The sequence below is a fragment of the Oryx dammah genome, unplaced genomic scaffold (genome assembly GCF_014754425.2).
Source record: "Oryx dammah isolate SB20612 unplaced genomic scaffold, SCBI_Odam_1.1 HiC_scaffold_5, whole genome shotgun sequence".
In the NCBI taxonomy this organism is placed as follows: domain Eukaryota; kingdom Metazoa; phylum Chordata; class Mammalia; order Artiodactyla; family Bovidae; genus Oryx; species Oryx dammah.
In genome coordinates, this window is record NW_024070189.1 from 8,321,369 (window position 1) to 8,333,177 (window position 11,809).

The 11,809-nt window shown below is 39.5% G+C and overlaps 1 protein-coding gene across 1 annotated transcript in view; it reads left to right on the top strand.

Moving 5' to 3' along the window:
- The first annotated feature begins 7,218 nt into the window (after nucleotides 1-7,218).
- Nucleotides 7,219-11,809, top strand: part of LOC120863380 — a 17,252-nt gene continuing 12,661 nt past the window's right edge. Inside the window, exon 1 of the mRNA XM_040239540.1 lies at nucleotides 7,219-7,426. Within this exon, the coding sequence (XP_040095474.1) occupies nucleotides 7,219-7,426 (208 nt within the window). The remainder of the gene's footprint in view (nucleotides 7,427-11,809) is intronic.

The following is an 11,809-nucleotide window of genomic DNA, read 5'->3' on the forward strand; positions in this document are numbered from 1 at the left end:
CAGGGGATCTTCCCGACCCAGGGATCGAACCCGGGTCTCCTGCATTGGAGGCAGACGCTTTAACCTCTGAGCCACCAGGGTAAGGAGGGTGCCTTAGAAATCAAATAATCAGCAGAGGCCTGTAGTAGAAGTTGACTGCCTTTGGCCTTTTCAGTATAGAACCAACTCTCTCCCTTTCAAACACTTCTTTGAAAAATTTGACCATTAGCTGAGCAATCTAAGGCAATTTATTTAACCTCTTTAAAATTAGTTTCCTCATCTGAGAACATATTAAAATATCTACTTCATAGGGTTAAATAAATTAATGTATGTGTGCTACACATTCCATAAAAAAAATACCAAGTATTTTGTTACTATCATTGTAATTATTACAAAAACACCCCACTAGATACCAGGAGAAACAGTACTCTCCAAACTGAAAGCACTTCCCTGATACTGTTTTGGGAACAGCACTGTTGTCGCCTTAAAATGTTCGTCCTCCATTTGCATTCTCACTGAGACAGGGTTGAGAAAGATAAGTCAGGAAAGCCGCTTATGAAAGTTTCCAGCTGCAATGTTTGGGAAACAGAGTATGTGAAACACACTGTTGCTCATCTATAGTATCTTTGTGCCTTACCATGAAATAAACTTGCTCTAATGTCTCTTCCTACTTATTAAGCAAAGAACACAATAAAGAGAAAGCATGAAGGCAAGGATAGCATGTTCTTTACAATGAAATGAAAATTTTTCTTTAAAAGACAAATCCTTCATTCCAAAAATTTGAATGGGAAAATATTTAGCAAATAATTCCGGGTAGCTGAATTTAACGAAATGAAAAAGTCCCATAAAATGTGTTCTTGGACCTTTACTTTGTATCTGTTAAATTTTCATTCATTGTTAGCCATTGCCTCCAAGTTTTGATTCTAAGATAGCTGATATAAAGAGGAATGCATTTGATTCACAGATATAGAGAACAAATGAGTGATTACCAGTGAGGAGAGGGAATGAGGCAGAGGCAAGACAGGGTAGGGGAGGAAGACGTACAAACCTTAAGGCATAAAATAAGCTACAAGGATACATGAACAACAAAGAGAAAATAGTCAATGTTTTATAATAACTATGTGTGTGCCAATTGCTCAGTTGCGTCCAACTATTTGCGATCCCATGGACTGTAATCTACCAGGCTTCCCACGGGATTCTCCAGGCAAGAATACTGGACTGGATTGCCATGCCCTCCTTCAGGGGATCTTTCCAGCTCAGGGATCAAATCCGGGTCTCCTGCATGCAGGAGGACTCTGCCATCTGAGCAGCAAAGAAAGCCTCCATTATAATTACTATAAATGGAGTATAAAATTGTGAATCACTATACTGTCTACCTATAATATATAATACTATACAGCAACTACATTTCCATTTTAAAAATCATAAGGAAGAAATGTATTAATAAATGCATTTATTATTCAAAAGACACTATCAAGAAAGTGGAAACACAATCCACAGAATGGGAGATGATATTCAGAAATCATATCTGATAAGGGAATACAGATATATGATGTATCTTCACAAATATGAAGACATATGAAGATGTATTCTTCATACAGAATACATAAAGAACTCTTACAACTTAGTAAAAAGACATATAACCCAAATTCAAAATGGGCAAAAAACCTAAAGAGACGTTTCTCCAAAGAAGATAAACATATAGCCATAAGCACAGGTAAAAATGCTCAATATCATTAGCCATTAGGGAAATGCAAATCTAAACCACAATAAGATGCCATTTCTTACCCATGAGGATAGCTTGAATCCGAGAGATAGACAAAAATAAGTGTTTGCAATGATATGGAAAAACTGGGACTCTCTTACGCTGCTGGTGGGAATGCAAACTGGTACAACCACTTTGGAAAACAGTTTGGAAGCTTTTCGAAAAGTTAAACCTAGAGTTACCATTTGATCCAGCAACTCCATTCCTAGGTATGTATCTAAGAAAACAGAAGCATATGGCTACACAGAAACTTATATCGGAGTGCTTACAGTAGCATTATTTATACCTGTCAAAAATGTAAATGACCCAGTGTCCATCAGCTGGTGAAGGACAGATTAAATGTGGAGTATCAATACAATGGAATATTACTTACTCATAAAAAGGAGTGAATTATGGTATTGATACATGCCATAACATGGATAGATCTTGAAAACATTATGCAAAGTGAAAGAAGCCAGACACATAAGGACATATATTCTATGATTCCATTTCTATGAAATGTCCAGAAGACGCAAATCCATAGAAACAGAAAGACTAATGGCTTCCAGGGCCTGGGAGCAGAGGAAATTGAGAGTGACTGCAAATGGGCAGAGTTTCTTTCAGGAGTGATGAAAATGTCTGAAATCAGATTTTAGCTAGGATTACGTAACTTTGTTAATACACTAAAACCCACTGAACCATACACTTTAGAAGTATGTATTTTATGGCATGTAAGATTTTTTAAAAACCAGTTTTAAAATGTAGACTTTATAATACTCTCCATCTAACTTAAATAAGGTAAATACCCACTTTGTGTGGATTTTGGCCTATTCGTCACCAAAGCACTAAACGCTTGTCAAAGAAATGATGGCATTTTGCAATATAATTTTGCATATTTACACATCAACCCGCCTTTCTAATATTGCTTCTTCCATTTTAAATAACTACATCTTTAAGAGACCCTTTAGAATCAATGCTTTGGCCATCCATAAAAATCTAAGGACTAGATTTTTAGTCAGTTTAGGAGACGGTACTCATTAGGTGAAGCCTTAGGTCAGCGTCATAGGTGGCCATTTTAACTGTGACTCTGCTGCTTGCTCTGACGGTGGATGCTTTAATGTTGCCTTACCATCTTTCCACATTTCTCCAAGGCCACCTGTTGTGTTCCAGTGCATCCATCCTAGAAGGACTTGGAAGCACCTTGAGGAAGAGGGGAGGCAAGTTCAATAAGCATTTTTGATGATTTCTCTGTACAACTGCATGTCTGCTTCTATGCCTGTTACCATTAATAAATCCATAAAGTTTGTTCCTGCTCTCTTATCAAAACAATCTAAGCTGTAGTACATATACACAATGGTATATTCAGTTCAGTTCAGTCACTCAGTTGTGTCCAGCTCTTTGCGACGCCATGGACTGCAGCACGCCAGGCCTCCCTACCCATCACTAGCTCCCAGAGCTTGCTCAAACTCATGTCCATTGAGTCGGTGATGCCATCCAACCATCTCATCCTCTGTCGTCCCCTTTTCCTCCTGCCTTCAATCTTTCCCAGCATCAGGGTCTTTTCCAGTGAGTCAGTTCTTCACATCAGGTGGTCAAAGTACCACAGCTTCAGCTTCAGCATCAGTCCTTCCAATGAATCTTCAGGACTGATTTCTTTAGGATGGACTGATTGGATCTCTTTGCAGTCCAAGGGACTCTCAAGAGTCTTCTCCAACACCACACTTCAAAAGCATCAATTCTTCAGTGCTCAGCTTTCTTTATAATCCAACTCTCACATCCATACATGACTACTGGAAAAACCATAGCCTTGAGTAGACAGACTTTCATTGGCCAAGTAATGTCTCAGCTTTTTAATATGCTGTCTAGAATGGTCATAGCTTTTCTTCCAAGGAACAAGTGTCTTTTAACTTCATGGCTACAGTCACCATCTGAAGTGATTTTGGAACCCATAAAAATAAAGTCAGCCACTGTTTCCATTGTTTCCCCATCTATTTGCCATGAAGTGATGGGACCAGATGCCATGATTTTCGTTTTTTGAATATTGAGCTTTAAGCCAGCTTTTTCACTCTCCTCTTTCACTTTCATCGAGAGGCTCTTTAGTTCTTCTTTGCTTTCTGCTATAAGGGTAGTGTCAACTGCATATCTGAGGTTATTGATATTTCTCCCGGCAATCTTAATTTCAGCTTGTGCTTTATCCAGCCCGCATTTCGCAAGATGTACTCTGCATAGAAGTTAAATAAGCAGGGTGACAATATACAGCCTTGACGTACTCCTTTCCCCATTTGGAACCAGTCTGTTGTTCTATATGCAGCTGTATCTGTTGCTTCTTGACCTCCATACAGATTTCTCAGGAGGCAGGTAAGATGGCCTGGTATTCCCATCTCTTGAAGAATTTCCCACAGTTTGTTATGATCCACACAGTCAAAGGCTTTGGCATAGTCAATAAAGTAGAAGTGGATGTTTTTCTGGAACTCTCTTGCTTTTTCAATGATCCAGCAGATGTTGGCAATTTGACCTCTGGGTCTTCTGCCTATTTTAAATCCAGCTTGAACGTCTGGAAGTTATCGGTTCATGTACTGTTGCAGCCTTACAATTATACAGTGGAAATGACAAATAGATTCAAGGGACTAGATCTGATAGAGTACCTGAAGAATTATGGATGGAGGTTTGTGATATGTCCAGGAGGCAGTGATCAAGATCATCTCCAAGAAAAAGAAAAGGAAAAAGGCAAAATGGTTATCTGAGAAGGCCTTACAAATAGCTGAGAAAAGAAGACAAGTTAAAGGCAAAGGAGAAAAGAAAAGATAAATCCATCTGAATGCAGAGTTTCAAAGAACAGCAAGGAGAGATTAGAAAGACTTCCTACGTGATCAATGCGAAGAAATAGATGAAAACAGCAGAATAGGAAAGGCTAAAGATCTCTTCAAGAAAATCAGAGATACCAAGGGAACATTTCATGCAAAGATGGGCTCGATAAAGGACAGAAAGGGTAGGGACCTAAAGGAGCAGAACATGTTAAGAAGTGTGGCAAGAATACAAAGAAGAACTATATAAGACCTTCATGACCACGAATGTATGACCACTCACCTAGAGCCAGACATCCTGGAATACGAAGTCATGTGGGCCTTAGGAAGCATCACTACGAACAAAGCTAGTGCAGATGATGGAATTCCAGCTGAGCTATTTCAGCCTAAAATATGATGTTGTTAAAGTGCTGCACTCAATATGCCAGCAAATTTGGAAAACTCAGCAGTTGCTACAGGACTGGAAAAGGTCAGTTTTCATTCCAATGCCAAAGAAAGGCAATGTCAAAGAATTATTACTCCTCTATAAAAAAGAATGCATTTGGCCTAGTTCTAACAAGGTGGATAAACCTAGAGCCTACTACACAAAGTGAAGTAAGTCAGAAAGAGAAAGACAAATATTGTATGTTAATGCACATACGTGGAGTCTAGAAAGACGGTACTGATGAACCTACATATAGGGCAGCAGTGGAGACGCAGACATAGCGAAACAGACTTTTGGACACAGTGAGGGAGGGGGAAGCTGGCATGATTTGAGAGAGCAGCGTTGAAACATTACCATAGTTAAAGCAGATAACCAGTGAGAATTTGCTGTTTAACACAGGGAACGCAAAGCTGGTGCTCTGTGACAGCCTAGAGGGGTGGGATGGGGAGGGAGGTTTAAGAGGAAAGGGACATATGTATACCTATGGCTGACTCATGTTGATGTATGGCAGAAACCACTATAATATTGTAAAGTAATTATCTTCCAATTAAAAATAAAAGACTGAAAGACTGTTGAAAATCTAATCCTTAAAAACATATAGCAAATTTTACTGGGCTAAGAAACATTTTAAAATATAACTCAGGGCTTATGATAGATTTTTATATGCTAATGTGAGGTGTGCATGTCCAAGGGAGAATACTTCATGTAACATTAATGAAGCATCTATTAATTTTCATTGGAACACATTTTGGGAAATGCTGCTATAAGATTATGCCACTGAGGATTCCACCAGACTAAAAACACAAGAATAGAGAAGGCATTTAATTTTGCTTTGAATGTGGGGACTAAGATTTGACAGTTGATTAGGAAATGTTCAGATTCTCTGTTTAACAAGCTGCACAACGTCATCCGGACAGGAGAGAGGAGAGAAGCTAGACTGTATCAATCATTCTTTAAATCTCAGATTCTTCATGCGAAAATAAATCTGCAGGACTAGATGATCTTTAAGTTCCTACAAAGAGGACTCTCTGACCCTAGTTCTAATATAGTACAAATATAGTACCATTTGATGTTAAGAGATTTCTTCCCTTTGAATATTATCCTCAAAAAATATCTTGAAAACAATAGTATACCTACTTTTTCCCCCTAAATATGCCAACAAGAACAGATCATGTCCTTTTTTCTTTCAGAAGTAGCCACTGTGAGCCAGGTTGGGAGCAGTTAGGTTAGTTCCCAAGCTAACAGAACACTCGGGTTGCATTAGGTTCTTAAAGACAGTTGTCCTGGTGAATGGGATATAAAATCTCAAATGGATTTCAGAAACTGAGAAAATGTTTACTGTTGGTTTAATTCCACTTAAACCCAAGATTTTTTTATTCACTATTTACCCTTTTTCTCTAGACTTCCTTTCATTCATTTAGCAGTTTAAAATATTGACTGCAATTGAGAGTAAAATGAGGATATCTTTTGTTTTATACCTGTTTTATGATTACGATAGTAAGATATACATATTAAAGAGACATCGAAAAATACTACAAAGTGTAGAAAAGACCTTTTGGTCACTTTTAACTAATTCTCACCTAAAGGCACTTATTCAAGAACTCCATTTTTTTGGACAAAACTTCTACATTTTAGAGCTTGCTTATTCAGTTATTCCAAATTGTGGTCAATCTTCAACCTTTTTGGAAACATAAGCTCACTGAACCCTCTGTTTCCTGTCAATACATTAGTTGCATATTAGGAGGGTTCTCTCTTTTTTTTTTTTTTCCCTTAGCATTTTAAAACTGGCTTTAAATACTCATCAGAGCGCCATGCAAAGGGGGCTGGGTGAGAGCCTGTTACATCTATGAATGGGGGTTGGGGTGCCCTGAGAGAAAAAGGACCCACCCATCAAGGCAGCCGGGGTGCCCTGGGATTAGGGAGCAGATAGAATTCCCCTCTGGAGGTCCCATGGGCCAGTGGGAGCCAGCCCTCCCTTCGAGGCAGATCATCGGGGAAGGGACCCATGAGGAGCGCCCGCGGCGGTGGTGATAGGGGGTCACATCCTCAGTGGTACTGGTGGTAATGGGGGTAGCCTAGGGCCGGGGCACCCTCCTTAGTGAGGGCAGCTGGCTGGGGTCCTCCAGGAATGAGGGTGCATTGCAGAACTGCTGGGTGGGGTGGCGCATGAGAAGGATGGGGGTCAGAAGGATGCCCACCATCATCGCCGAGCCCCCCACGTCCAAGGGGCCACTGCGGACCGCCAGCACCGCCCGGGTCAGCGCTCCATGGTGATGGAGCCCCAGAAATCTTCTTTGGCCCGCAGCCACAGCAGACTGCAGGCAACAGTGGAAATCAGCGCCCCCCCTACACTCCGAGAAGCCCCCCGCAGTCCAAAGGGCTGCGCTGCTTACAGCTGTGACAGTGTCTCTCCATTGGTGCCCAGTTCCCACACGACCGCCAGGAAGACCACCGCCAGTCACACCCGCGGTGAAGGTACCCCACGATCACCCCCAATTCGCCATGTGCAAGACTCCCCAAGCCTTCTCTCTCTCTCTCTCTTTAATATATGCATTCAGCATCGGTTTCTCTGTCGTCATCACTGAAAAATTCCCGCCCATGTTCTAAATTCACTTGCTCCTCACTGGTGGAGCCAAATCCCACCTCTGGAGGTTTTCTCTCTCTCTTCCTTGAGTGACCGAGCCCGGCTTTTGGAAAAAGTCCACCGTCAGGGCCGAGGAAGGTCACCATGGATCCATAGCAGCAACTTGAAATGAGCTCCACCCGACCACCCTCTGCCTGACAACCTACAGAATTCCTCGGGACCTTGGGGTCCCTCGCTGAAATGACTGGCACCACCTTCCAAATAGTTGCTCAGACTGGAAACCTAAGAGTCTTCTTCAGCCTTCCCTGCTCCTCCATCTCCATGTATAACCCATCATCAAGTCTGTTCCATGGTTACCCCCTAAATATGTTTTCATTCCATCCCCAATGCTATGTCTCCACCTTCATCTCCTTAATCCAAAGTACTATCACCACTGACCTATACGACTGCCATAATCCCCTGGCTAGGTCCTCTGATTGTGCGTCTCCTCCTTCTAATCTCTTTTCTGCACTGCAGAAGAGAATGACGTTTTTAAGACACAAATACTATATTACGTTCCCTAACCCCTCTTCCCGTAACACCCCACTCATCCCCCATCTTCAACTGCTCCAACCTACCACAGAGCTTCTGTGAGTGCTGTTTCTCTGTGAAGGAATCCTCCCAGTCCTCCTACCCACACATCAGGCTTTCATTCACTTGTCAATTCTTCGTGAATTAAACCCCACATTATGCTAGACTCCCTGTCATGGGTGCTCACAGTCTCTTTCCTTCTTAGCACTTATCCCAGTTGTAGTTTTATACTTATTCATGTTTTTTAAAAATTAATACGTCTTCTCCACTATAGTAGAAGCAGAAGGATGACAGAGGCTATTTTATGTTTGCTCACTATTGAATGAACAGCTTTCTAGTATAGTGCCTACCACACGTGAGGTTTTAATAAAGGCCTGTGACATTAATCAATTAATTAACAAGAAAAAAAACAAATCACTCAAAATCCCAGTGCCCCAAAATAATCAGTTATATTTGATGCATTTCCTTCTAATAATTTTAATGCTTGATATGTTGATGTTTTTATATCTGGATAGATATTATATACATAATTGTAATTATAATTCTTACATCAAATTCCAAGAATTTTCTAATATCTTTAACTATTCTTCAAAAACTCCATTTTTAATGGCTGCATATTATTCCAACTTCTGAGTCTAGTCTAATACTTTTGAGCACTCTGCTATTATTAGGATTTCATGATAGCATTATTCTTATAAATAATGTCATAGCAGCCATTTTGCACATTTTATGCATCTAAACTTATGGCCACTTACACAGGACAGATCCCTAAATTAAGGTAAATTCTAAAGTTATGATGCATAAATTTTGTTAAGACTTGGGAATACCTGGATGTTAAGAATATAAGAGAAATGAATGGTATCATAGTATTTACATATTTCTATGTTGAAATAAATTACTCAGATTTAGATTGCAAGGCATGGATAGACTAATCAGTTCATTGCAAGCATTTACTCAACTTTTAAAACTATACCTTGTACACAGCTTACTCTAGGGAAAGATTGACAAAATATTTTGCAGGATGGACTTATTTTTCAGCACTCTGCCCTAGTATCCTGAAAAGAACCCACTGGATAAAATACTTTCCCAGTTGGGGATTATTTTTTCTGCTTACAAATCTAGTAAGACAATTGATAATTCAATGGGGGTCCTTCACAATATTTTCCGGTAATAGTTACACTTTACAAAAGGAATATAAATACATCCTAAAGACTCTACTAATTGCATATGCTTAAAAGTGGTTCCAAATATTTCTTTAGATACATTAATCGAGGTCCAGAGTCCTGACATGGGGTAAGAAATCAATTAAAACACCAGGCGCTAAGGCTTCAGGAAGGTTAAATTATCTGGTATGCTGTATATGCTCTCCCTGCTTTCTCCAATTATAGGATTTCCTTTTGGGAGGTTTCCACACAAGAGTCTCAATTAGAAGAGTCTATTAACAAAAACAAAGCCTTCTAGACAGGCATTTTTTGCAAGACTATTACATTCAAAACAATTGCAGCAATACTTTCAATAAATATGTTTACAATTTTCTGATGAAAATGAATGTCAGAAGCATCCATTTTTCATTATGAGAAGATTCAATTCTCAGTCTACTGTGTAAGCACACATCAAGCTAGGAAAAGAAATCCATGCACAGCATGACCTATTTCTGATGTACTGAATTTCTTCTTGAAAAGAATTAAAAACTGTCATTAAAAGACCTAGACAGAGAAGCACGAATACAATGGATGTGAAAGCATATTTCAACATAGTAAGAATGAGTTGTATTTTTCATGAGGTTCTACAATAATGTTTAGGTGTATTTTGCTGTTATATACCTGAGTGTAAATCCTGTCCATTCTCAGAATATATTTAAATTCATAGTCATATCCTCAGTTGCCTACTCTAGTAAATAATTCTTTTTGTAAATAAAAGAGCAGCCTTTATTAAGGTAGATTAATTTTGGTACTATGACCATTCATATTTTTGTCATACTACTATGTTTCTCATTTAGACACGCTCAGAGATACTCTTGCTTCTACAGCAGAATTTTTACTTTTATTATCTAACTCTTCTGCTTTTGTTCTAAAATGCACTAAGATTTAAAAAAATTTTTTTCTAACATTCACAACTCCATGATATAAGCATATATACCTATTTTACAGATGAGGATATCCAAGTTCATAAATAATAAATAATCTGCCTGGAGTTCAATAACTAGAAAAGAATAAAAGCAGAATTGGAACCGAGTTCTTTTGGGCTCTGTACCTCTGCTCTTTCCACTACGTCAGGTAACAAATCACATGACCGTGATACCCATAGTTGTGAGCATAACTGATGATATAATTTGGGGCCTATCTTTGGCATTTAGCAAATGACACCTACATGTTGTCATCATCACCATTTTTATAATATCATCTACATATGAGCATGCCTTACCAGAAAAATATGCTATCAACAAGGCCTCTTCAATGAGAGCATTCTCTTTTCCTTGCCTGTGCCTCCCCTCTATCACCTCATGAATGAAGTACAATTCCACATTTTCTCCCCTACACACACAGTTAAGGACAGTAGCAGTAGAGCAGAAAGCACACAGGCTGTTGAGTCACCTAGATCTGCATCTGACTCCCAACATCACCACTTACAGCTACGTAACCATGGACAGTTACTTCTCTGAGATGAAGATCTTTCCATCTGTTAAGGGAATAGTGATGCCTGTCTAATAGTGTTTGCACATTAGAAGCAATACATGCACATAGTAGGCACTCCGTCAATAAATTCTCACAATACCCTATGCTTTGGTTAAATCAGACCACACACCATCCCCCTACGCGACCATCTGTGCTTCGCCACAGCATCAGCCTGTAATTCTTTCCCACTGTCCTCCGATTCTTAATTCAACTTTTGCTCAAAAGTCACTTCCCTTAAGCTTTCCCAAGTCCTACTAACCAGAAAACAGCTCTCCTTTTAACTTGCTTATTAGACCCACTGTATCTTCTGTCATGAATCTGAGCAAACTCTGGGAGACAAGTGGAGGACCAGAGTCTGGCTACAACCCATGAAGGTGCAAAGAACTGGGCTAACAAGAACTGAACAACGACATCATATATCATAATGTTAATATTTGTCTATGTCATTAAACTGTAAGAACTTGTATTACATGTGTAACCATTTAATCTCCTCTGTTTTCTCCAAAGCACCTAGCTAGGATCTGACACTCAACAAATGGATGAATAAATCGAATACATAAAGTTTTTATGGATTCTATATTCTGTCTTTAATCATCTCAAAATCTCTTAATTTAAAATGTACAGGAACTCTTTTTTTTTAATTTATTTTTTATTTTACTTTACAATTCTGTACTGGTTTTGCCATACATTGACATGAATCCACCACGGGTATACATGCGTTCCCAAACACGAACTCCCCTCCCACCCCCCTCCCCACAGCATCTCTCTAGGTCATCCCTGTGTATCAGCCCCAAGCGTGCCGTATCCTGCATCGGACATAGACTGGCAATTCGATTCTTACATGATATTATAGAGTTAAAAGTTTTAAACATACGACCCATTTTTAAAGTGATTAAGTCAAACTTTCTGTTCCTCCACCCTTCTCTGGAGGACATCCCTTTGAGGATGGATATGAGTAAACTGGAATTTCCAGAAGAGCCTTAAGAGCACTGAGGCGCACTGTAGCAATGCAGCCTGAAACAAAAGGGA